The sequence below is a fragment of the Thunnus albacares genome, chromosome 1 (assembly GCF_914725855.1).
Source record: "Thunnus albacares chromosome 1, fThuAlb1.1, whole genome shotgun sequence".
NCBI lineage: Eukaryota > Metazoa > Chordata > Actinopteri > Scombriformes > Scombridae > Thunnus > Thunnus albacares.
This window is the reverse complement of record NC_058106.1, coordinates 28,494,564-28,521,431: the sequence shown is the minus strand read 5'-3', so window position 1 is coordinate 28,521,431 and position 26,868 is coordinate 28,494,564. Positions and strand designations below refer to the sequence as shown.

The 26,868-nt window shown below is 37.7% G+C and overlaps 2 protein-coding genes across 7 annotated transcripts in view; one reads left to right on the top strand and one right to left on the bottom strand.

Moving 5' to 3' along the window:
- Positions 1-496, bottom strand: part of cdkl5 (cyclin-dependent kinase-like 5) — a 47,555-nt gene extending 47,059 nt beyond the window's left edge. For all 3 annotated transcript variants that reach the window (XM_044353163.1, XM_044353170.1, XM_044353179.1), the window contains exon 1: positions 88-496. The gene's annotated coding sequence lies outside the window, so the exon portion shown is untranslated. The remainder of the gene's footprint in view (positions 1-87) is intronic.
- Positions 497-3,018: 2,522 nt separating this feature from the next.
- Positions 3,019-26,868, top strand: part of scml2 (Scm polycomb group protein like 2) — a 28,866-nt gene continuing 5,016 nt past the window's right edge. The window contains exons 1-10 of one of the 4 annotated variants that reach the window (XM_044353145.1): positions 3,019-3,921; positions 9,269-9,355; positions 9,562-9,630; positions 10,116-10,186; positions 10,621-10,855; positions 11,191-11,279; positions 11,949-12,192; positions 25,094-25,413; positions 25,751-25,880; positions 26,049-26,255. In XM_044353145.1, coding sequence (XP_044209080.1) covers positions 9,334-9,355; positions 9,562-9,630; positions 10,116-10,186; positions 10,621-10,855; positions 11,191-11,279; positions 11,949-12,192; positions 25,094-25,413; positions 25,751-25,880; positions 26,049-26,255 — 1,387 coding nt within the window. In that variant the 5' untranslated portion in view covers positions 3,019-3,921; positions 9,269-9,333. Of the gene's footprint in view, positions 3,922-9,268; positions 9,356-9,561; positions 9,687-10,115; positions 10,187-10,565; positions 10,856-11,190; positions 11,280-11,948; positions 12,193-25,093; positions 25,414-25,750; positions 25,881-26,048; positions 26,256-26,868 lie in introns of those variants that run through there. The other 3 variants (XM_044353138.1, XM_044353152.1, XM_044353158.1) reach the window with 3 other exon arrangements.

Here is a 26,868-nt window from a genome sequence, read left to right as displayed (position 1 = left end):
AGAGTGGGGTGGGTGGTGGTGGGGTGGTGGAGAGGTGGGGGAACACCGGGCCTATGCGTCGTGACACGATGAAAAAATCCTACTCACTCAATTTCTGGATGGAGATGAGACCGAATCCGCGGGCATAACGTCGATGACTGGGTATCCATGTACCGTCAACAGTTCTTCAGAGGCTCCGTGTTCGTAGCCTCAGCATCAGCTGGTTATAGCAGCAAAATCGTCATTCCTGTGAGCGACGCTGCGGACAGCCAATAGAAACACGGACGTCTGCGCGTTCCAGCAGTGGTTTTACATCCAGTATGAGCTGTGATAAAATAAAACTTTGGGATGGAAATGAAATCTAGGACGCTGTTTGTTTAAGCCTAAATGTGCCTCATATTAACAACTGTCCCAATAACACAAAGATTTTAACTCCGTCTGCTCTTGATGAGGCTGTTGCAACCCCCCGTTTTGGTCAAATCCATGTTGTGTCACTGATTAAAAATGTTCCTGCAGCTTGTCTCCACTCTCCTCCACCTACACCTCCCCCTTCATGACTGCACTAATTGGCGAAATCAGCGTGAATTCACTGGATTCACAGACACCGGCTCGGTCTGTTTTATAATGAGCAGGTGTTATGAATATTTTTGTGCATTAAATGTGCTGTAGCTCTACTGGCAGCTGTGCAAAAAACACAACTCTCTTACAAAGGCCATGTGTTCTGGGTTTGACCTCCACACCATGCTTTTGGCTCTTTACTGCCACAATTTTATCACAGAAAACTGTGAACACTCAACATCACGACATTATATTTGTGATATTTTTAAGCAGGTGTGATTTAGAGCTGCTGTATTCACTGATGCATGCAGAAGATGAATGTTTTTGCTAATTTGTGAAATAAAAGTGACAATACCTTGTAATGGAGTAAAGGGAAAAAAAGCCCTGCAGTGAAAAATGTATTGAACTATAAAGTTACAGGAATATTATCAGCAAAAATACTTTACATAAGTCAAGTTTGTACTTTAGAAAATGAAACTACTTATTATGCAAAATGGCCCTTTTCATAATGTTATTATAACTACTAATATACAGTATATATATAGACACTTTATGTAGGCTTTTGTTTGACAGTTTAATTCATCAAGTATCATAATTCATAAAATGATATATTGTTTATTTAAAATATAAATCAGTAAATTCCACTGGAATGCAGTGAAGAAATATAAAGTACAATCAAATGGAAATATTCATTAAGGTGCATCTTTTTGGAATATAATTTTGTGTTTTCTCTGTGCAACAACCAGTGGTGGATGATTATTTCTGAAGTGAAAGCATCAATGTGAAAAACAACAAAAAACTATTAAAAGTTAAAGTCTTGTATTAAAAATAACTATTACATAAGAATTATCTGCAACATTCACATATAAAAGTAAATGTTATGCTATACAGAATGTCCCTTTTCAGAATGTATTATCAAATTGGATCATATTGAACACATAAGCAGCAACTGAGATGGAGCTAATATAAGCATTTTATTTAATTTTGGATACTTTAATTTATAAAAATGCCTCATAATTTATAAGATGATAATTTATTGTGTATCTTAAATCTTATAGCTATCTGTATAAGTCAGTTTAGCTGTATGTAATGTCTTCTGGAGTGTTGTGGAAAAGTATAAAGCAACATGTTGCTAAAGTACAAGTACCTCAAATCTGTAATAAAGTACAGTACTGCTTACTCGCATTGTCAGATATGCAACATTTTACATTTAGCTCTACAACAGTCATTGAGCTGTACTCATAAAATGTGGATAATCTGGTCACAGTCCTTGCCAACTGATAAACTTTCTCACCTAGATTTGAAGGCATATTTGTTGTTTGAGAAGAACTTGAAAGATTTGAGAGATTAATTCTGTTGTTGGATGTGAAACTAGATAACAGTTTCCCTGCTGGAAAACCTGATGTGTTTGGAAGAGGTCTTTAGTCAGGAATATATGGGCTTATTGGGCATGGATAGACTTTCCAGTTACAGCATTGAGTATTCAATGATTATCTTTTAGATAATAATCAACAGTGTGGGAAGTAACTAAATACATTTTCTCAAGTACTGTGGTCCACTTAGAACATTTGAGGTACTTATACTGTACTTGAGTATTTCCTTTTTATGCTACTTTAGACTTGTATTCCATTATATTTTAGAGGCAAATATTGTACTTTTCACTCCACTAGATTATACTTCTAGTTACTTTAAAGATTAAGATTTTACACACAAACATATTATCATTTTAACATGAGATAAGATGAAAATTAATTGTATGTATTTTTTATTATTGATGTATTCCGTTGACAGGAACAGTGCTCATTAGTCTACAAAGATAAAACATTGTAGTCAGAATTAGCCTAAAAGGTTCATTTCAACTGTTGTTGATGACATTATGAAAAATGACATAATCTTATAAAATTCATAAACAAAACATTCACCAGTAAATACAGTGATGTCACAATATATAGCACATGGTAGTAAGCTACAATATATATTAAATAAAGATTATGAAACATTATACGATACACTGAGAAAGATCAAACTATGCAATTGTCTATAAAGTACTATATAAACTTCAGCTACATGTTAACGCATCAATATCTAATAAATTCTGCATAATGAGAACTTTTACTTTTGATACTTAAGTACAATTTGCTGATAATACATGTGTACTAATATGTGAATGCAGTACTTTTGTAACTAACACTAGATGTGTGGTGTTACATCAGTTAGTCAATCAATCAATCAATCAATCAATCAATCCTGCATCAATTCTCATTATTTTTCCTCAATTGCACTGGTTTATTACAACTATTTAGCCCAAATCCCACCAACATATTTAATATACAAGGACTACCAACTGGGGTCCCTGAAGACCCCCAGAAACTACTGTAAGAAACAACCATCACAGCAAAATGTTAACATATTTCTTTTCAAAACATTATTAGTTATGTCATAAATTATCTGGAAAAAAAACAGGTTAATAATATTTCAAGAAAGTTAGTTAATTTGCATATTTTGTAAAACGAAAATATATACTTTACATATTATACTTTATATACAAATTGCAGTTTTTATCCCAAGTACAATCTTTTCACAAAGTCTTCAAAATAACTGACAGGGAGCCCCCGATAGTGTGTGATACTTTAAATTAGGACACATAGCAAACATGAACTCAATAAATAGTTCCATCTATTAAAACTACATAGCCAGAACTGGGTGCTTTTGACTGGAGTCCCCGAGGACCTCAATACGTTGGTATTTTTAAAAAGCACTAACTAAAACAGAAACAGAAAACGTCATGAGGAACAAATTGATTGACAAAGTCATGAACAATTGGAATGATAAATAATTGGTGATAAATCACCTGTGAGATATGACAAAAAGTAAACCTGTGAGGTCTGCGGGGACCTCAGTCGGTATGATTAAGGTTAATCCACTAATGGGATTTAGAAATAGACTGTTATTTAATTATTTTTTATCTAGTGTATATATCATTTTTCCATTTTCATACATTTCCCCGTCCAGACCTTCCAGGTGCATCAGCTCTGTCTTCTTCTCCTGCGTGAAAAACAGGAAGCTGCAACCAAATCAAACCCAAAAAAACCAACATGTTTTCGTTTCCACACGACATGTAGTTTATTATCCAACCCCAACACGTGACAATATCCGTGTTTATAAAACGACAAATGAATTATTTCCTCCCCATCTGTCTCTTTCTGTCTCTCTCTCTCTCGCTCGCTCTCTTTTTTTTTTTCTTCTTTCTCCCACCTCTAGTGAAAAAATCTGAATTACAGCACTGCGCGGTGGACATGCGCGGAGCTGCAGCGAACATGGCGGCTTGCATCTGATAGAAAGTGAGGAATCTCCCATCAAAAAAACACCCCCACTGTTCAAACGGTTTGTACGGCTCATGTCTCTTTATTTCTCTCGTGTGCTGCAAATGACGGGTTTGTCTCTCGTTTGTCTTCCGCGCTGCGATGAAACGCGGTCAGTTTTCCTGCTGTGTGTCCATGCAGTGAAAAGGCAAGAGGAGCGTGTTTACTGTATTTCTGTGCAGGCGGAGAGCTTCGCTGCGTACAGTAGCTACATTCAACTCTGCAGATTTTCCCCCTCTCTCTCTCTCTTTTTTTGCTTTCTGTTTACCGGATTCCTGCAGAGGATTAGGCTGCTGCAACCGAGAAAAAAAAACGTCTGGCTTGATCTCGCAGTCTTATAAGTATCACGCCTGATGTTGGAAAAAATGTAACGTTAGCAGTGTTTTAGCCTGTATATAATGAGCACTGTCCCGCCCACAAAATGTGATCATAAATGAAAATGCGTCACACACTTTTCTTCACATTTCATTTTTTTCATCTGCTGATTCTTCCCCCTTTCTCACAACCGAAATCCTTTTAAATGAAAGTCAAATATCTTATTTATGAGACACTCATGCTACCTATAATAACACAGAGGTTTGATGTCACATGCTGGCAGCTGTTTTTTTGGTGAGAAATAAGTGTGTGATGAAACTTGCTGGATATCCTAAGTTAACATGCTGAAGGTGACGCCCTGCAGCGGCTCACACCCCTCAGCCTCTCAGCTCTAATGTGAGCCTTTTACTCCAAACTGGCCTGCTTGCAGAGACTCTACTAGGCTGAGGCTGAGAAGATGCTTTTCAGGCTGGATTTGTAGGACGATCATAATATTGTCATGTTTAAATAAAGGGGCACATTTCCTCTTTAGTCCCACAGAGGGGTTTACTGCAGGGTGAACCTACCTAAACATCTCTTTATAAGTCTTTGCATTTTAAATTCATTGCAAATGGTCTATAGCATTAAGTAGAACTGAAATTATTAGTCTTAATTGATTATTTGCTTGACAATACTGAGTCAAATAGCTGGATTGGTGTCAAAGGCATTGGACGAGATTATTTTAACAAATAACAATTCAGTAAAATTATATCGATGTATTAATTTGTTACTTTTTTCTTTTACAAAGTTAGGGAAGCAATGTTTATTTGTTTTAAATGATTGATAATTGATTAACTGTGCTATTTTTGCTTGCAGTAATTTTTCAAGCAAAAATGAGAAATGTTAACTACTACATGGTTCATACTTGCCAATGAAAAACTTTCTCCATTGGATTTGACGTCACGTTTATTATTGGAGAGGAATTTTAATTTATTTTAGATAATAATCAGCAGCGTTGGAAGTAACTAAGGACATTTTCTCAAGTACTGTAGTCTACTTTAGAACAAAGTGAGGTACTTGTACTTTACTTTAGTATCTCCATTTTATGCTACTTTTTGTAGGGAAATATTGTACTTTTTACTCCACTAGATTACACTACAAGTTACTTTACATATTAAGAATTTTTTCACAAAACATGTTATCATTTTAACATGAGGTAAGATGAACTTTACTTATCGCTATACTTCCAGGAAGATTATAAACTGTTGGATGGACAAAACCAGAATTTGGAAACCATCATGTTGGCCTTTAGAAAACTATGATTGCATATTTCACAGGCCAGATGATTCATTGTTTAATCATTTGGTCTGTACATCCAGCTCTAGTATCAAACTCATCTAAGTTAGAAGGGGCAGAGATCAATTAATGGCTTTTTGGAAAAAGATACTTGACATTTTTTTAATTGATTGCCTTTAACTTTGATGCAAAAACAGTAAACTTTATTTTCTGTTATGCTGATATTTTAACAATTCTTTTGACATCTTACCATGGTCAGGCATCTTTTAATTATTTTAAACAAACTTTTCTTTCAGTTGTACAAAAACATCCACTTTTTATTCTGCATCATCAAAACGATTACGTATCTTAACATTTCGCAAATGAAAACGTTTGTCTTACTTTTATGTCGTTGAAAATGTAAAAGAAACCTATATGATATGCAAATGTTATCAGTGCTGAAAAGATAAGTAGATTCCTCAATTACTGGTCGACAAAACACTTTTAATAATTGATAATCCATTAGCGTTAAGCCGTATTTCAACTAAGAACAGCAAACATTTGCTGGCTTGTTGCTTTTCTCTGTTTTGAATCATGAATATTTTTGGATGTTTGGACTGTTGGTTGCATAAAACAAACAATTCAAAGATGTCACCTTGAGCTCTGGGACCTTGTGACAAACCTTTTTTCGCAACTGTCTTTTATAGACATTTTAAAGACTGCAAATTGTAAAAGTAATCAACATCATGATTGATTATTTGGCTATTCAATTCATCATCGGTTGCAGCCATGTTGTCAATGGAAAACATTCTAAGGAACGACTTTAAATAATGTTCTTTCATATAACTCAATGTGAAATTTATTTTGTATTCTGAAATAACAGTATTTGTTTGAGCATCAAGTAGAATAAAAAATCAAGACGTCTTCATATCTGCATTACATTAATGTTTTAAAAAATGAGCCTATTATAACAAGTATACATGTGCAAATTATAAACTTTTACCCTTTTTTTCCATCATGAAAAAATACTGTCACTAACTCTTCGACAGCTCCTCCTGTCAAGCAAGAGTTACGACCTCTCCTGACACCAGGTCTTGGGTCATTTTTCAGATCTTCTCCCTGTTGGAGTTTGTGAACATTACGCTAATCCCAGATCAGTGGCTGCCTTAGTGGAAATGGAGGCTGTAAAAATTAAGTGCTTCCTGGTCTGCCGAGCAGTTTTGTCTGACCTTCTTGAGCGAGGCAGACAGACCAGTACAAACAACTGAACCAGTCTGGAGCTGAGCGAGTAGCAGAGCTGGAATCCTTTTCATGTTGGCCAGCAGACGTCCCACATCCACACATCTTAATGGCTTTTTATGGCAGCTTGGAATCTTTATGGCTCCTTCTGACTCAATGGGATTCGCTGCTAAGACAGAAGGGTTTTCAGAGGGAGGGGCAGCCACAATACATTGCAGATGCTACAATTCTTAAAGATGTGGAAAGGAGACGTTATCTGGCTTCTGGGGAGATTTTAACCTTCGAAATTCTGGATTTTATTTGGAATTCTTTACATATTTTGATGCTCTTGCTCCTTGGATTACTTTTCTGCCTCATTTTGAGCGATCGCTATGTAAGGATTTTGCAGGAAGTGGGACTATGTTCAAACCTGATCTCTACCAGATTTTCAAGATAAACAGTGTGGTAACAACTTTATTATTAATTCTCACAGTGCATCATGAAAGTAGGGCTGCAACTAACAATTATTGTCATTATTGATTTATCTCAGAATTATTGTCTTGATTATTCAGCACAGTTTCTCACAGCCCAAGACGACGTCTTTAAATATCTTGTTTTGTTAAACCAACAGTCCACAGTCCAGTTTACTATCAGACATAACAAACAAAGCAGCATATACTCAATATACGAAGATGAAACCTGAGAAAGTCTGCTTATAAAACGATTTATACAATGAACTGGTTATCAGAATAGTTGCTGAATAAATTCCTCTTGATCAAACTCAAACTCTTTGGCTAAAGGTGTTTATATTAACAACAAATACCATTTGTTGGACACTTTTATTTTAAACCGCCTCACAAGTGTGCATGTTGGTGGTGTTTCTGGTGTATGACATTTCATAGATTATAGTTTTTATTTTTATTTTATGCACAATTCAAGCAATGTATTCATTCCTTCAATCTTTATTTATACAGTGTGATCCAAAGAGAGCAGTTCACTGTGTTTTGTGTGTACGACAATCAAAGGAAAAGTGTTAAAAGGAAAAGGGAAAAAACAGCAACAACAAAAAAACAAAACAAAACAAAAAAACAAAGACAAGCATAGCACACAAAGCACATACTAAACTGTAAATTAGGGTTGCAACTAACGATTATTTTCATTATGGATTAATCTGTCGATTATTTTCTCGATTGATCGTTTGGTCTATAAAATGTCAGAAAATGGTGAAAAATGTCAATAACCATTTCCCCAAGACCAAGATACAACCTAAGCTGCTCCTTTTGTCCCGACCAACAGTCCACAATCCAAACTTATTCAGTCTACTGTCATCGAAGACTTAAGAAACCAAAAAATATTCACAGTTAAGAAGCTGGAACCAGAGAAGTTTATTATTTTTTAAAAAAACGAAAAACGAAAAACGATTAACAATTGTCAAAGTAGTCCAGTAAAGACAAGATTATGGACTGATCCGGCTGTTATTGCTGCTGTTTTACTTTGATCAGCAAAGTTTCAATAGTTTAGGGAGAATTATAATCAGTTTATGAACAAGCTGTGAGAGATCAATTCAGTCTAACAGGATTAGAGTAATGCAGTCACAAAAGTGTTGATCATCTCGCTTCCCTGTGACTTTTACAACCTGAAATGAAACCAGGACAAAAACAGTGATGTATTTAAAGGTCCTGTGTGTAGAATTCAGTGGCATCTAGCAGAACGAACTTGGCAGAAATGGAATATAATATTAACAAGTATGTTTTCATTAGGGTATAATCACCTGAAAATAAGAAATCTTGTGTTTTTGTTACCTTAGAATTATTTAATTATTTATATCTACATAGAGAGCGAGTCTTCTTCCATGGAGCCCGCCATGTTGCACCGCCATGTTTGTACAGTAGCCCAGAATGGGCAAACCAAACGCTGGCTATAGAGAGGGCCTTTTGTGTTTTTTTGCAAGTTTTGCGGCCACCGTAGGTTATCCTACATACTTGGAAGGGGAGGGGGGAGGGGTAACAGTTGGTTGCAATCTGCAACCTCACTGCTAGATGTCACTAAATCCTACACACTGGTCCTTTAAAGGGAAGATGAAGAAATTTTGAAAGATAGCAGGACATGATTATATGATCACTCTCCAACAAAACAAAAACTGGAATTAATGTTTTATTGAACTTTATCATCTCTTTATTTTGATGGGGATGTGTATTAAAATTAATCACTCAAAATAATCCCAGTATTTAACCTAAAGTTGAACATTCATTAACTGTTTTACATGTAAAAACAACAAATCTTGCTTGTGTCATTAATCAATCACCTATTGAAGGGATGTAATAATACGCACATCACGTAGTCTATTAAAAAAAACTGCATCCATAGGAAAAAAATGAAACGCCTGCATACTAAGGTGTCATTTTTATTCACATAAACAACATTTTGATCCAAGTCAGGTCTTTGTCAGGTCAAAAAGTTTTCAATGTTTTTATTGTTTCATCACCGTCCAAAGATTCTTTATCCACAGCATTTATTGTGCATTCTGCTGTTTTTCTAAATACTATGGATGAAGTTTTTGGACTGTTTTCTCTCTTCTTCAGTGTTTTTGTGGGTTACTTCCTGCCTGACTTCACTTCCTCTGCAGCAACACGTTTAACTCTTCATCATGGGACGAACACCGCACAGAGGTAGGCCTTTACTGTGGTTGTTATGTCATTATACTGACGATTCCTACCAGATAATTTGAGTTTTTTGAGTCTGGGATTTTTTTTTGTCACAAGCTTGTGTGGAACTGTTGTTCAATGTTTTATGCCTTCATATCCACAGTGATTAAAATCTGTGTATTAGCAGCTTTCAAATGCTGATGAGCGGTTCAATCATCTTTTGATTTCAGATCAAAAAGAGGAGAAGAAGGAGAGACGAAGCAGCATCACAGCTGGCTCTGCCCTCGACAAATCTAATGGTTGATGATTCTGATCTCATCACTGACGATCCTTTCATTAATCTAAAAGTTTTTGAGTTAAAAGCTTTTTTTATTCTGCCAGTTCTGTTTCAGTACTTGCCTTTACTGTGATCAGTCATCTATTTAGTCTGTTCAGTAACATCTACGGCGTATTTGCAAAATATTATCATAAATGTTAAGCTTTGTCATCTGAGGGGGATTGCCCTCCATCCAAACATCCAAAGAATATGTGATAATTATGTAGGTTTGTTATATGTGATTTACCTGAAATGTTCAGATGTTGATTACTACTTTGTGGTTAAAGTCCAATAACATTCAAGTATTTTCACAAGATGTCAAATATTTCATTTGTCAAAAAATAGCACTGCAGGAGGTTTATTCATGTTAGTAATTGTAGGTTATGGTTGTCACTTAACTGTGTTTTCTGTCACACTTTACAGTTACAATCTTTTAAGTAATCACTAGTTTGTTTCTGTTGTTACTAGAACCGTTCAGTTGGGAAGAATATCTGAGAAAAACTTCCTCCACTGCAGCCTCGCCTACTTGCTTCAAACAGGTAGCTGATCATTAAGATGGATTTTTTAAGGTCCCATATCATTACTTTTCCTGATATTATTGTTTCCATTTATGTGTTCTTGATTTGTTAATATTGTTAAATGCAGTATGCCATGGCTCAGAACAAGTAGGCTGTTTCTGATGTATTGTGAATTGATTAGTTGATAAGTTTGGTGATATTGAAAATCTTTTTTACTGTCAACAAAGACTATGAATTGATTCATGACAGATAATATTAGACCTTCAAATGAATAAACCAGTCAGGTGATCTGATACAGTGAAGACCATGTCCAGTGTAACATTAACCAAGATGTCTCCTTTAATATTTGATCATACTGGTTTGTAACTAGAGGAAGATTTGATGAGTCATCCAATCATAGGTGTCCTCACAGTACGTGACCGTGATGGAAGGTCCGTTTGTGTGTCCCTCTGCAGTCCAGAGTCCCCCCATCCAATGACTTTAAGGCAGGTATGAAACTTGAGGCACGGGACCCCCGCAACTCTAACTCTGTGTGCATCGCAACGGTGATGGGCATGATGGGTACACGTCTACGCCTGCGTCTGGATGGTAGTGACAACACCAATGACTTCTGGAGACTGGTAGACTCGTCAGACATCCAACCAATAGGGACCTGTGAAAGGAACGGAGACATGCTCCAGCCGCCGCTGGGTGAGTGTTTCTTAAGCTTTTGAGTTTGTTTGTGAAGTGAAATACTGGAACAATTACAGTGCTTAGACAATGGCTCAAACAAATATACTCAAAATATGATAGATGCATATGCACTCAATTGAAAATATAAGCCCTGCCCCTAATAATTGGATTTTCAATGAGCACAGAGAAACTTTCCACTTTCAGGAGATGAATGTGAAAACAGCCTTCTAGTGTCAAACTCTGCACATACATCATTCCACACAGTGAAGCTCAAACATTCAACTGTAGGAACTAGAATAAAACCACAATTTTGAGTGAAGGGAGACTTTAACTTGTTTTGACCATGTGTTCAGGTTTCAGGATGAATGCCTCCTCGTGGCCCATGTTCCTCCTACGGACGCTGAGTGGAGCAGAGATGGCGCCTGCCTCTGCCTTTAAGAAGGTATTGTACTATATACTTACAATATATATATCATTTCTGAAGCTGTCGAAACTTTGAAGTCACCAATTTGTGCTGATATTCAGTATCTTTTAACGTGACCTTTTTCATGTCACAAAAATCCAAAGAAATCTGTTTTCACTTCCATAGTTTATTTTGCAAAAGAGAGAAACAGCATTTGAAGTCATTGATTTAGTGTGTAGTTACCATTTAATTGGAAACAAGGTATCAGAATCCATTCACACAATGTTAAGGAAACCATTAACTCAATTCTTGCTTTCAAAAAATAAGAAAACATTTAAATCAACTAATAACCTGTGCAAAGTCCAATACTGGCTCAAGGGCCGGGATGATGACTGACACAACTATAAATCTCAATTTAAAAATATGAAAGGTTATAATGTAGTTTATATTTCAGTTGCAGTCATTATTGCAGTAAACAGACACAAGGGGGAGCCACTCCTACTGTGTGTCACATACAGAAGTTCAGGCACAGCAGCATCATACTATGAAATGTTTATTTTGGTGCTCAATTATATTTTTGCATAGATATTGTTATTTATTTGCTTGTTTATTTGTATACACATATTGTATATATGTGTGTGTGTGTGTGTGTGTGTGTGTGTGTGTGTGTGTGTGTGTGTGTGTGTGTGTGTGTGTGTGTGTGTGTAGGAACCAGCCAGTCCTGCTAAAAACTACTTCCAGCCTGGTATGAAGCTGGAGGCTGTGGACAGGAAGAACCCGTATCTGATTTGTCCCGCCACAGTCGGAGAGGTCAGAGGTCAGGAGATCTTTGTCATGTTTGACGGCTGGCGAGGGGCCTTTGACTACTGGTGCCCCTTCGACTCCAGAGACATCTTCCCGGTTGGCTGGTGCACACTGACGAAACATAGTTTACAGCCACCTGGAAACTTCTGTAAGTGATGCTTTGATTTAACTGTTATTTTTTCTTTGTCATGTGTTGTGTGGAGGGTGCAATCTGTTCTGACAGATACCATCTCATGAAAACTGTTTTGAGCAAATTTGTGTCTCAAAAACAATAGATGGGTACTACTAGCACTGATATCACAGGTTTCCAGTATAAAGTAGATGATGCAATTATATTTTGGATCGCCTTGCTGCATAAATTTGCATTTCGTAATGCTTCAGGATTTAATTGTAAACCCATATTAATATTAGCAAGGAGTTATTTGAAAACCTTATTAGTGGTCTAATTAGCTTTACTGGATATCATTAATATATCAAAGTGATTGTAAAAGGACATTACCATCCAAATCTTTCTGTGTTGACTCCTGAAAATTCAGAATATGGTTGTGTAATATCACAATACAGCACTGGGATTCTCAGTGGTCATCCGTAAAGCCAAAAGATGCTCATGTATAAGATTTGAGTCAACAGGAAGCTAATTTATTTCACAGACTTGTGTTGTGATGTTTAGGTGACATTGCCCATCTTTCAACACTAGAGAGCAGCACAAGCAACACATTCATCATTACAGGCTGTGAACTGAAGTGTGACAAAGAGTAACAGACATCTTAGTTGAGTGGAGTCAACTTTGAGAGTCAAACAATATCTGAGAAGCTGTTCTGGGCCCTCACCCCACCTTAATCATCCCTGATACTGGGTGTCATCTTTCATCCCAGCTGTGAGTATCAGTGCACGTCAAACAAGACAGAGGAGGTCTGTTCAGAGAGTCTTGAAACCAGAGAGTGTCTGGAGCCAGTTTAGGCTGTATTCAGACCAAGTCAGGCGTTGTGGCGCACCGCTGGAGGGTTGAGCGGAGGTGTGGGGGGGTGTTTGTGCTCTAGAATGTAACCACTGTGAAACAATCAGAAAATAACCCTTTATTGATCTGATTCATTGGCTTTCTCGCTACCACCACTCCCTCTATTCATTCACTGTCTAGCTCACTCGACCACAACTGCTCTCTCTTTTTCTCTTTCTCTCTCTCAGTCTCTCTCACTCTCTTTTTGTCTCATTTTTCAAAATGAGTTGCGAAACCGACAGCAAAACCAGACTTTACTTTTAACAATATCAAACGAAGAGAAATATCCTTCCCTGTTCCCCTCCCTCATGGCAGAGTTTAACAGCTCTGATCAGTCTGATCGCAGGCTAGGATTTGCCACCGCCTTTGTGACGTTTGGTTGCGGTTCTTCAAAAGTTGACTCTGGATCAAGTTTCTCATTGCAGTCAGGTGTGGCACCGGTGCAGCCAAATAACCTGCAGCCTAAATGCACTACCCCCATTCAAATGAATGGGAGGACTTTCGCCGCACCACTTGATTTGGTCTGAATATGGTTACAGTTTGCAACACAATGTGTCTCAAACGCTTTTAGATTTAGCTGCCCAGGACGCATTTGACTTCATCTGTAGCAAACTGTGACAGCTGCAGAACAGACAAAATGTGTGTTTGCACTTGGCCTGCTGTGTCCAAATTGTCAGTTAAATGGGACACTAACTACATATATCCAGCTATCAAGTTTATTGTGCTGTAAACGCACAATAAAAAGTTTATTAGATTTTGAAAGCTGGCAGGGACATATTTGCTTTCTTACCTGTATTTTAATTGTTCAGTTGCAGCCTGAGGCTGAAACTAATAATTACTGATTAATATAATGATGTTTTTTTAATGAATATATTAATCATTTAGTCTATAAAATGTCAGAAAATGAGAATCACACTTTCCTGAGCCTAAGGCTACATCCACACTAATATGTTTTCATTTTATAACAGCATTTTAAAACGAAAACGATCTCAGTCCACATGAGCGTTTTAGCACCGTTTCAGAATTGATCTCCATCCTTACTAACACGCCTGAAAACACATATCACGTGACCATTCACATACACTTGGCATGCGCGTGCTGGTGTAGTTGTCCACAGCTGCTTTATACTGTATGAAAATTTTCTCCTTCAGCTCATTAAATCCCTGCAGCGTCCGAAGGCATCAGGACTGATATGTCGACAAATCTGCAGCCTCTGAGAAGTTTTGCACCAGAGCGCAGTGCCGTTACACACAGGGCTGTTATACAGGGCCGTTCACTGTGTTTACCTTCATTAAACCACCTTATGACACCAGGCTGCTACAGAATAACCACACAAACCTCTACACACATCAGACTAGTCGGTTACAATGTGATATTCTGACTTTTTATGAAGGAGACGTCGGGTTAGCAGAGCTCATCAGCCTCTTTTCCAACTTTCTCTTTAGCAAAAGTAGCGTCTTGTTTTATCCTGGAAACACATTGTGATGCAAAAGCTGTTGTGTAACATTAATTACTAAACTATGTGACCGTGTACGAGGTGAGATATATTATAATTATTGCTGAAATAGTGTAGGTCTGATATAATCATTTAAATGGCTTTATCAAATCAATTTCTTTATTTTTTTTATTTCTATCATTATTATAGTAACTAACTAACTACTACTCCATCTGTCTTTGGGTACAGATTTGTGGTGATATGTGTTCATGTTGTGACTCTCTGAACCGTTAATACATTTCCTGAAGAAAAGCTTTCCATTCGTTGAGCTGTTGTTATCACATTTAACTGTGATTGGTTCAGCTGTTTCAGAGCTATGAGAGTAGTGATGTAACTGGCTAAGAGAGTATTTAATAATCACCACACCTGCTGATCTATATTCACCTTCACTCAGCCCTTTTTCACGTCACGTCGCTGCACATACATGAACCAAAATAACAGGTGTGCATAGAGACGCCGCAGTCCATGCACCTCTTTGCTTGGCATTTATTGTTCAAATTTCAGCTGAAGGTGCAAAATATTAAACTGAGAGGGCAATGCATGCTTTTGCACCCTAGTAGAACCGGGTCTGTCCGAGTCATTGTTTTCAAAAGTCTTTATTTTAGAGGTTTGAAAACACCAGAGTAGTGTGGACACTAGGCGTAGTGTGGACACTAGGTAATGTTTTTCAAATTCATCATTTCATCCGACCAACAGTACAAAAACAAAAGATACTAAGAATGATATAAAACAGAGAAAGCGGCACATGTTAGTGTGATAAAATTACGTCTTATTATGAATGTCTGAGAGCAGTGGAGGCAACAGTGGTAACCACTCACTATTAAAACCACATTTACTGATAAATGTGAACAGAATTTTCTCATTCAAATTCATGAAATTCTTCCTCCAAGATTAGGGACCAAATAGGTCAATTATTAAAATATTAAATATGTATACAAATTGTTATGTTTTTCTTGTGCTATACTTTTTAAAACAGACTTGTGGAAATATCTGAATGTGTGTGATAGTTTGGATCGTTTCTGGCTCCATTTTGCTCTTTTGAAAGACGAGAGAAAGCAGCATGACAGCAATGAGAGAGAGAAAGAGAACAATTACTATTTTTTTCCCATAGAGACACAGATTTAGTCATGTATGCCCAGACACAGAGAAAATCAGGTTATTATCCTCTGAATAGTGTTGTGTTTGTACTTGTCTTCTAATTTAAAAACTGCCTTAATCCTCTTCAAGGAGTCTTTTTTGTCTTGTTTTGCATCCAAGAAGAACTGTATTTCATGCAGAGGAAATACAATATTTTAGCTCCGTACTGTTATAAAATGTGTTTTTGATAGTTTAGTACATTTAGAGAAATATAATTGGGTGTTTCATTGAAAAGTATTGTCTTTAAGTGTAGCTCTGACTTAAAGGAAAGGAACCTATCTAGATAGAGACAGAAACAATTGAAAAAATATCACCAAAGATAATTAGGTAATTTTGGTAATCCAAATAGGTAATCCAATTTTGATACATTTTTTTTAATTCTGTTTATTTTAAAATAGTCTTGTTTACAGAGGATTGCAGTCTAATTAATCATAAAAAAGTTGTAACAGTAATAACCCTAATCAGTGTGAAACAGTTTGAAATCTCAGATTCTTTTCAGACTAATAATGCATATTTAATTTAATTATCCATAAGCTTGAGCGTAATCCACATGTACATTTAGGTCATTCAAAAAAATGAACCTATTTTAAAAATTCTGTGATGTTTGGTTTATTTTGAGGTTTTTAACCACACATCCAGTACTTATTTTCATAAAGAGGAGCTTGTTGCTTTGCTATGTAGTTGGTCTTTATTTTTACAACATCAAAGAAACAATCTTATTTACTTGTGGCTTTGTAGAAAACTCCTTTCTTGAAAAAGTTTGAGAACAGGCTATTATTTTTTTCAATCTTTATTTAACCAAGTAAATCCCTGTGAGGTTAGAAACCTCTCGGCCAAGATGGAAGCATAAAATGTCGCAGACAAAGCATTTCAAAACCAGGCAAAGGGTAAAAACTGTTAACAATGCAAAATATATTTTAAGTAGATAAGAAAATGTAACTTAAAAGACACTTATACTGACACAAACAAAATATTTGCTGCAATCATCTAAGTAACATTGTTGCAACAGTAATTTTCAGTTGATCTATTTTTACATAGCTTTTCAAACAATGTTAAATATGAAATAACTATTTGTTTGATCTGTTACAAAAATGCTTGTTTTCTAAATACTATTACTAATTTTCAAGAGTTTCCTCTGATATTTGCCATTCCAGTTCACTGTGACATTTGGCAGCTATCAGCAGTTTTAACACTTGAAAAGCTGCTGCTTTAAAAATATTTTAAAGTGTTTCTCAAACCAAAATGTGCAGATTTGTCTGCACCCACCTCTCTTAGATAACAAAACACATTCTACTACTTCCCTCTGTGTGTTTATATACTCTTAATTTTTCCAGGGACCTCATGAGGGACCCCTGAGCAGTCCTGAACTCCACTTAGACAAAACATTCCCTGTATGCGCCTGCGGAAATTAGAGCTTTGGTTGATATTATTAAAGTGTGAGGGGAGTCCTGAACTATTAATTATCAATCAGTGTGTAATTATACGGTAATTACACTCAGCGGTTACAGAATATGTCGCCATTTGCACTAATGCTGAAGCTTACTGTTCAAGGTTTAGCTGTTTAGTTTCTTTGGCAGATATTTTGACATTTGCCATCCATCAAAATCACTTTGACAAATGGCCCTGGAGTGAGTCTGTTCATTCTGAAATTTGGGGTTTTGATAAAGTTTAGCAGGTGTAATAAATATCAATCACCTTCATGTTTGCTGTCTCTGCATTACATCCAGCAATTTCCTGCCCTTTGCCCTGTTGTTGGTTTCCACTGGTCAGGAAGCAAGAAGCTTTTAATTACCCAACAACCAGCTTGATTAATGGGAGGTGTGTGTGTGTGCATGTTGGTGTTTGTTTGGGTTTTTCTCCTCTGTGTTGATGGATGACAGCGGTTACATGTTTGTCAGAGCATGTTCTCAGTGCTCGGGCAGTCGAGTTTACAGTCTCCGTTGCAGTTTTTATGTCTACAGAAAGTCCTTAATGTCTGCTTCAGATGTAGTTCCACACAAGACTTCCCCGGCCCACAGATGACTTTAATCCTTGTGGGTGAGCGGAGTTGTCATGATGTGACGTCCTCACATCTGCTTCTGATCCCGGTGCCGACATACGTACCTCGCTAAGAGCTTACCAGGTCGCTGCTTGCAAAGAGACTTACTGTAGCACAGATTTACTCTTGTGTGTGTGTGTGTGTGTGTGTGTGTGTGTGTGTGTGTGTGTGTGTGTGTGTGTGTGTGTAGTTTAGCAGAAAAAAAATAGGAAGAACGGATAATGTAAATTACCAGACAGCTACCATGTTTGTATGTGGATAAATGAATAAGTAGGGCTTGGTTGAGGTGTTAATGAGCTGATAATTAGCTGTACATGTGAGAGAGGGAGTGAGAGACTCTGTAATTACTACTACATTTAAAAATTCTAATTAGCTTTCATCAAAATTGTCCTGTTGTGACCTTGCTACATGCTTTTGTAAGAAGCCACAGAAAACCGCAAGCTTGGGTGTATAATTATTTTCTTTGTTGTACAGTAAGCGTTCATGTTTTTTTTTTTGTTTTTTTTCAACTTTTTGTGTGATACGTCTTCATCTTTTCTTGATGGTATTAAATTGGGTCAGAATGCAGAATGGTGTATTCTGAATAATGCATGAATAATTCAGTGTGTCTGTATTTTAGCAGACATAGACACACACACTCTAGTTGTTATTGTCTATTTAACACAAAACATTTTTTATGTTTTGTCACATTTGGCTGTTTTTGCAACTATATATTCTACATTTTCAACAAATATTACCATGCACATGCATTTAAATTCTAAATATCTGGTTATTAATGTAGATGGAAACAGCATATTTATTAGTTTTTTTAAAATATTAAATATTATTGCGCATTTTTCTGAAATATCAAATGCATCAATTTACCACTGCCTTTTTTGTTGTAACTTTCTAGCTGCTCCTTTATTTTTTAAATCTTCAATCATCTTTGAGATTTTGCCCACATACAGACAACAAATTAAATCCTCCCTGGGGGTCCCTGCAAGAATAGACTTGAAAAATACATTATGAATGCAAGAATTGTGTCCAACAATTATATATCTATAAGCCAAAAAACACCACGCTGCACAGACTATTATCAAAGAGGTTTTTTTCTTTCTTGAATCAGCGACGTCAACGCTCCTGTTTGTCCCTACTGAGGCAGATTAAGATGTCTGACAGAAGGGACTTTTCCCAGGCTTTCTCTGGCTGCTCTGTTCCACATTGTTCCAGAGCTGGGGTGATATCCGACTATGCCACTGTTTCCTGACGTTGGACCTGGCCATCTTTCATCAGGGAATGTCTGAATAGGCTAGGGTTACACTGAGGGGGCACCTCCTTCTCTGCTCTGTGTGTGTGTGTGTGTGTGTGTATGTTGAGGGAAAGCTTGCTTATGTGCACACCAACTCCAGGAGTTTGCCCCTTTTCACCCGTTTCAATCAAGAGTCTTCTGATCCAGTTTAACCTTTTACTCCCCCCCCCACCCTCCCCAACCCCGCTCCCCATCCCCCATCCGCTCACAGGAGCCCCACCGTTAACCCTTCTCCCCCAGTCATCTCCCCCTCCCCCAGAGCCTTGCTGAGAAGCAGGTGACTGATGTAGACTGTCGATATGGCCTACAGATAACATGAATAAAGGGTTCAACTCAACCCCCCCCCCTCATCCTCTCCCCACCACACCCACTCACTCTTCCTCCTCTCTACTCTACCCCTCCCCAGCCCCTATGCAAATCTAAATACCCTCCTCCTCCTGCTCATTCATTGGGAGGGAAGCTTTGCAGCGGCTTGAAGCAGCAGAAGCAGCAGCAGCAGCAGCAGCAGCAGCAGTGTGGGCTTTGTTGTGGACTACTGCCGAAAGAAAGACGACAGCGGAGAGACGCACGGAGAGAACTGAGAAAGACAGAAAACAGAAAATGAAGTGCAGATGATGAGAGCATATTAGGGAAAAAGTTTGGAGGAGGGAAAAAAATAAAGAACACAGGGTAGAAAACAAATCAGAAAGAAAGAGTTGTTTCAAAGAGGGAACCAGGAAGCAACTGTACTGAGTGTTTATTGTTACGGACATTAATAGTACTACTACTACTGCCACCGCCGCTGCTCTCACCACTACTACTACTTCTACTACTGCTACTATAAACGATAGAAGTGAAGTTCTGCTTTTTCTGGTCAGGATTTCCTGGTGAGTTTGATGTCTACGAAATGGTGTCTTTTTGCTCTTTTGTATAAAACTTTTTTGCAGATCTTTTACTTTTATATTACCTGTGTTTTACCTTTGCTGTGTTTTGAGTAATTCTCATGATTAGGTTTACCAGTGTGATGATCCTCTGCAGTATACTGAAGTGAAGTGCAGACACATTTATGTAGCAACATGTTTCTGAACATGTTTCATTAAACTTTACTTCTTGTGGAAACGTATTAACCTGCTTTTCTAATTCGAGAGATTAATTTTCACTGAAACTTCCTTAAAATGTGCACCAGTGAATACGGCACTCACTCAAGTTAAGAAGATTTCAGTCAATCATTTGCTTAATTCAGGAAGTGCTAGCTATGTTTTGGAAAATGATCATTTATTTCGATTTGATCCTTTTGTTACTGGAAAGCTATAAAAAAAAAAAAGTTAAACTAGCAGCTGTGCGGTTTTGGTGAACCATAAAAAGGGAAGTGAAATCTGGTGCAGTCTCTCCCCTCGGGGTGTAAATGATTAAAGGTGTTTTCTTTGTTTAGCATAAAGAATTTTCGAGTGAGTTCATTGAAAGAGACTAGTCGCCACGGCTAGACAGAAAGACTAAAAGTTTGAAGTTTTAATAGCATTTCTTGACTGTAATTAAGTTTGGAGCTCCATGTGTTTTTGATCATGTGTTTTTTTTTTTGTCTGTAAAGCATCAGGAATTAGTTTGCAAAAGGCTCAGGCGAGGATTAGTGGATATCAAATATTTTCTGTTCTTTAGATGTTTTAAGCACTCGCCTTTTTCTTTTGTGAAGCTGTACGATCCACAGCAGTCACGGCTGAATGATTGTGATTTTATTCTTTTCTCGATGTGGGTTTTGTGGGCGGTGTGCCATGCTGACGACTTTGTGCAGGAAAACATTTTTGTGTTTACACTATTTAAGTTCTCTCTCTGCCACCTACATGCACCTGAATCAGCGGTTTATACTTACTCTCTATTCCTGAGCTTCAGATTCACTCAAAAGAACAACCTGTGTCTGTGTGTGTGTGTGTGTGGCTGAACGAACTGTTTGCTGTGAGAGTGCTCGGCATGTGAGGATGTATGTGTGTGTGTGTGTGTGTGTGTGTTGGTGGGGTGGGGGTTGGGGGGGGGGTGTAATTAGATGAGAGGCAACTCTGTGGAGCCCCTCCCCCCACCCCCCAGACAGCAGACACACGTTCTCATGCATGCACGCACACACACACACACACACACACTTGCACATACACACGTTTCCTCGGGCTGTGGCTTACACAGGTCAATAGGTCGAGTTGGAATTATATAGCCATGATCAGTACCATATGTCTCTATTTTTTTCTATTTTTTTTTTGTTCTATATTTTTTTTATAAGGACTAATCATGCAATTTTATAGTTAACTTGATGTTACATATGTATACTCTGTTATACAATTGGTTCATCTTGTTGGTCTTAAAGGAGCATAACAAGGGTTTTGCAAGTTGTTTACTTATTTGTATTTATTCTACAATTCCAAGCAGCCATAGTTTTCACACAGTATGACAACGGATGGAAACCAGTGATTGCCTGAAATGGGAGTTAAAATATACAAAAATCTAAGCAGAGCGGTAACTTCCTGGTACCCCTACTGGTTTCCTAGCAACGACTCCCAGTGCTGCAAACTGTCATTTTTGAACTTTGGTTTTTGTCTAGATGAAACAAACTAAATGTAACATATAACTTTAGAGGTGCTGGTAGGTGTTTTTTGTTTCCTTTGGACAGAGCCAGGCTACCTGTTTCCTGTCTTTGTGCTAAGCTACACTAACAGGCTGCTGGCTGTACCTTCATGTTCACTGTGCAGATATGAGAGTGTTGTTTATTTGCTCATCTAACTCTCTGCCAGAAAGTGAATAAGCGTATTTCCCCAAATGTCGAACTATTGTTTTAAGTCATTGCTTTAAAGTAACACAGTAGACATTTGCTGGTTCCAGCTTCCTAAATGTGAAAAGCTTTTTGTCTGTTTTATATCATGTGAAATTGAATATTTTCAGGTTTTGGACTTTTGGTATGAAAGAAACAATCAATTTGTAAATCACTTTGGGCCCTAGGAAATTGTGATGGCGTTTTCTAGCATTTTATTGGGCTTTTTTTTTAATTTTTAAAAATAATAGGCACATTAATCAGTAATGAAAATTATTGTTAGTTGCAATACTAATAGCATACAAAATGGTCAAAATGTAAGCAATACATCATTTTTAGTGATGTGGTCCTTTAAATCTCTAAAAACAAGTAGAGGACCTCCACCTCAATCATTATAAGCTCATTTTTTGCAGCCAATCATTGTGCAGCGTCAAAGACCTTGATTTCAAATTCTGGTGGATATTGCTAAGTTTCCAAAGATACCAGATATATCAGGCTAAGTTTGGGGGCGTTGTGTCTAGAAAATACCCTTTTGGAGGAACGATGTAGCCATGAAAACATGGAGTCTTGGGTTTAAACATTTCACTCTGTGTAAAAAGCTTCAATGAAGGGCTTCAACAAGCTGATACTGTTAGGCAGTGTGGAATTCAATTATTTTATAAGATTTTTTTGCAAGTTGTAGTTGAAATGCAGACATGATCAGATTTTTAAAGAATAAATTTGTTGATAAACTAATATATATTAGAATATGATATTACTCACTGGTGTGGAAACATTACATGTTGCCTGCCTTGGTGGCTGTCATGCAATGTGAACGGATTAGATTTTTTTTTTTTATAACAGGGAAAGATCAAAGAAGGCCCCTGACTCAGATTTCCTGTGGTGAATTAAAACCCGCTGATACTGATTGGTACCCTGCAAACAAATTTTGATCTGCCTTTGTAGGGCTTACGGCTTCAAGCTCGGGGTGAATAAGTGTGCCACTGTGCACGCAGGTTGGTATTGCTGTTCCTCTGTGAGCACGCATTGTGTGACCGCTCCTGGTGAGCGAGTGAGCCCTCGCCCTCTGAAACAAAACACTGCTCTATTCTACGCCCACTTTCACTCATTTCCCAATTAAGCAGCTTTCAGGGTGCCCCGACTGGCCCCTCAGAGAATACTGTAAACCTTCCATAGTCTCTCCATATCGCCCCAGTCAAGGAGGTTCTCATGAAAGCCTTGGCCCCCTGAGAGCCTCCACATGCACTCTCAGACCCCTGCTCTCACCAAGCAATACGTTTGTATTGAAATAGGAGATGGTTATCTTTCTTTCTTTCTTTCTTTCTTTCTTTCTTTCTTTCTTTCTTCTTTCTTTCTTTCTTTCTTTCACACATGATGATTTTGTGATCATATCTCAGAGTCACGCTCAGGCTAATGAAGACAGAAGGGGGTGGTGATGCCACTGCTTTGTGTCTTCTTTCTTCTTAACAATGGCTATTGCTTTTTTTCTCACTTATTGTCACTTAATCTCTATTTTAACACCTAAACTGATTGGCACTTTGGATTTACATTTCTGTCCTGAGCAATATCTTGCAGTTAGAGGTTGTCTGTGATCCAAATAACATCTTCAAGCAGACTGCTAGATTTTATTTTCAAGTAATGTTAGCTGTGTTTTTTACCTTGTTTGATTGTGAGCAGTAGTAGCACATTAGGTGAGTGAGAGGGGGGATGGCACACAGTTGAGGTCTGCAGCTAGATTTGAACCTGGGATGTTGCGATGACATGACTACTGTCCCAAACCCCTCATTGGCTGATGTTGTTGGTTGATCACAGAGACAGTACTTATAAAACCTATTGAGCCCCTTTGGAAGTTTTCAAATTTGACAATTTTCATGCAAAAATATGTTGTCGCTGACAATCAACAGTGAAACTGTCATTAGACTCTAAAAAAACTAAATTGAGACTAATAAAATGTCTTTGAGTGGTTTGGTTCAGCTGTAGTGGTTATTTAAAAAATGCTGGGATACGTTAGATGTTTAAAAATTTGGAAAGGCTAATATGGTATTTCCAATATTCACACTATGTCTGCCAATATACACAAGAATATTGGTATCAGTGTGTAGTTCAGCTGCTGAGTTTATATAACTTGAAGTACAATTTCAAATGAGTCCTATCTGTTGATATAAAAACGGGTTGGAAAAAGCTTTAATTTGCTTCCATCACATAGACAGAAATAATAGAGAACTGGTAAATAAAGGATAAATAAATACATTGAGATGAATTGGTAACAGACTATTTTAGCCACCAAAAATTAATTCATAATACAGGCTTATCCACACCATATCTTCATTTAATGTTTATTATAGCTAAGTATAATTTATCATAGTTTTGATTTTTAAATATTTTGTCTTTTTATAAGTTTGAGTCCTGTTTTTTTTTTATCTCAGCTTTAATATATCTTTTTGTATATTGTGTTTTTACAAGTAGGTATTATTGTTACTTGCTAAATATTCAGTAAAGTTTAATCTTTAAAATGTATTTATACGTGTTTGTTCATATTTCAACAGTAAAATGTATCTCTCAGTACACATCTTGGTCACAACTCTTAAAACCAAATTTAAGGGATTCTTTTGAAATATGATGTTGTATTTGTTTACTTTAAAAATAAATACTGCCTGATATATTGCTATCATATTTTTTAATTTCTCAAATACTAATTTTGGGGTCTGCCTTAAAAGTCCAGTAATCTTATGAGCGCTATTTTTGTTGTGTTGATTGAAGCAGAAGGTTTGAGGAATCATCCAGCGGGCAGGTCTCTAGGGGTTTCTGACTTCTGACTCTGATTTCAGTGGAGGGAGGGGCTAAATACAAAGGACCTGCCAATCTCAGGGGACTGGGTAAATAAATAAGAAAATCCCTTGTGCAGGATTACTCAGTTACTCAGTTTTCCCTCTGTCTTTGTCTTCCCAAATTTTTCATCATTTGTGGTGAAAAATGTTCTGAAATTTGACATTTCTAATAATACAAACCATTCTTTGGCTCAAGGACCTACAGCAAAGTTGATTCTCTGAACATGTCTTTGTTTGGAGCCTCTGTGTATTGATGAAGGGCAAATCTAATTAGGATGTCGGGAGGTTGTGTTCACAAAATGACATTTTGTGCTGGGGATTTTTATTTTATTTGCTTCAACATATGTATCCCAATTTTTAATGTCCAAATTAAAATCATATCATCATGCTCTTTGATCATCTTTAATGCAATACAATCTTGCACGTGGATTGCAAGTAGAATAACAATAACATGTTTCTTTCGGTTTCTTCTCCTTCTCATATCCCATTTTTCCAGTTACCCTCCCTGGTGCGCTCCTCGCCCCCGTCTCTTCCACCTCATCCTCCCTCACAACACGTCGCTCCTCTTCCAACTCCTCCTCCGCCATGCAGACCTCATACCGACTTCCCAACCCCTTGCCACCCCTCCCCGTGCGCAAGGGTGTCCGAGGTCGTCGTCCCAAATCCCAGACTATTGCTTTGTTGAAGGCAGCGGCTGAGGCTGCTGCGGCGGCAGCAGCAGTAAATGGAGCATCACAGAGCCCTGCCAGAACTAGCTCTGGGGCTCAACTGGCCCCCAGACCACACAGGAAGAGAGGACCCAAGCCTGGGAGCAAGGTGAGATGTCACAAGAATTGTAATCTGTTAAACTGCGGTCTGCTGAACCTGCCATGTTATATTTTATGTATTATGGAAGAGCTGATTTTGATAAAGAGTAGACAAGGTCAGAGGTGGACTTTTTGAGAGAAGGAGGGAGGAGTTCTTGTGGATGTTTAGGCATGATAAAAAACCCACTGAGGAGAAGTGCTTCATTTTAGAATCTGCTGTATATACTGCTGTGCTGTTCATTGGTAGTCGTTAAATAGTTAAAAACACCTTCAATAAATCATTAACTAACAGCCTTTGTAGGTTACAGAGAGTTAATGAGATAGGGTTTGTTTGTTTTTTGCTCCAGAGGAAACCTCGGGTGGTGCAATCCCTCGGGGCGTCGTCAGTTACAGCTCCGCCTCCAGAGACCAGACTGAGCTCCAGCCATGTCTCAGCGGACAACAACCATAGCAACAGCTCAAATGTAGTTTGCACAGGTAAATTGGATAACAGATGCAACTGAGTCTGATTCCTGAATGTATACTCATGTATATATGGTGGGTTTTAGCATCTGATGGTGAGCTAGCTCGATTCTACAGTCAAGGACGAAAATGTCAAGTTGTCTTTGCTCTTGCTGATGTTTTTCTCTCATTGTGTCATCCCAGTGTGCGTCTATGTGAACAAACATGGTAACTACGGCCCCCATCTTGACCGAAAACTAGTGCAGCAGCTCCCAGACCACTTTGGCCCAGCTCCAGTCAACGCAGTGCTTCAGCAGGCTGTTCAGGCCTGCGTGGACTGCACGTACCAGCCCTCTGTGCTGCTGTCGTTCCTACAGAGCCAGTCCCACACAGGAGGAGAGGTCATCAGAGGTAAACATAGCGAACATCACAAACTATTCCCTCTGAGAGTAACTGATAGCAAGCAAGATGATGTCCTCAAATTGCTTGTTTTATTGGACTAACAGTGCAAACCCCAAATGTATTCACTGTGAAATGAGATGAAAAGGAGGAAATCCTCATTGGAAAAGCTGGAATCAGCAAATATTTGCCATTTTTGCCTGAAGAATTATTTCGAGGGTTAAACGGTCACCAAAATTGTTGATTAATAATCATTTTTACATTACTCCAGTGGATGTTAGACCACATACTGTGAAAGGAATAGTTCAACATTTTAGGAAATATGCTTCATTGCTCTCTTGCCAACAGTTACATAAAAAGATCAATAACATTCATGTCTGTACGGTAAATATGAAGCTATAGCCTGCAGCCAGTTAGCTTAGCTCAGCATTTTTACACTTACTTTGTACATATTAACCGAACAGGATATAACATGTTAATTAAGAGGCTTTAGAGGTGCTGGTAGGCTGATTTTGTTACCCTTAAGTAGGGTCAGGCTAGCTGTTTCCCTTTGCTTCCAGTGTTTATGCTAAGCTAAGCTAATCATCTTTTGGCTTCAGCCTCATTTTTTCCGTACATGAGAGAT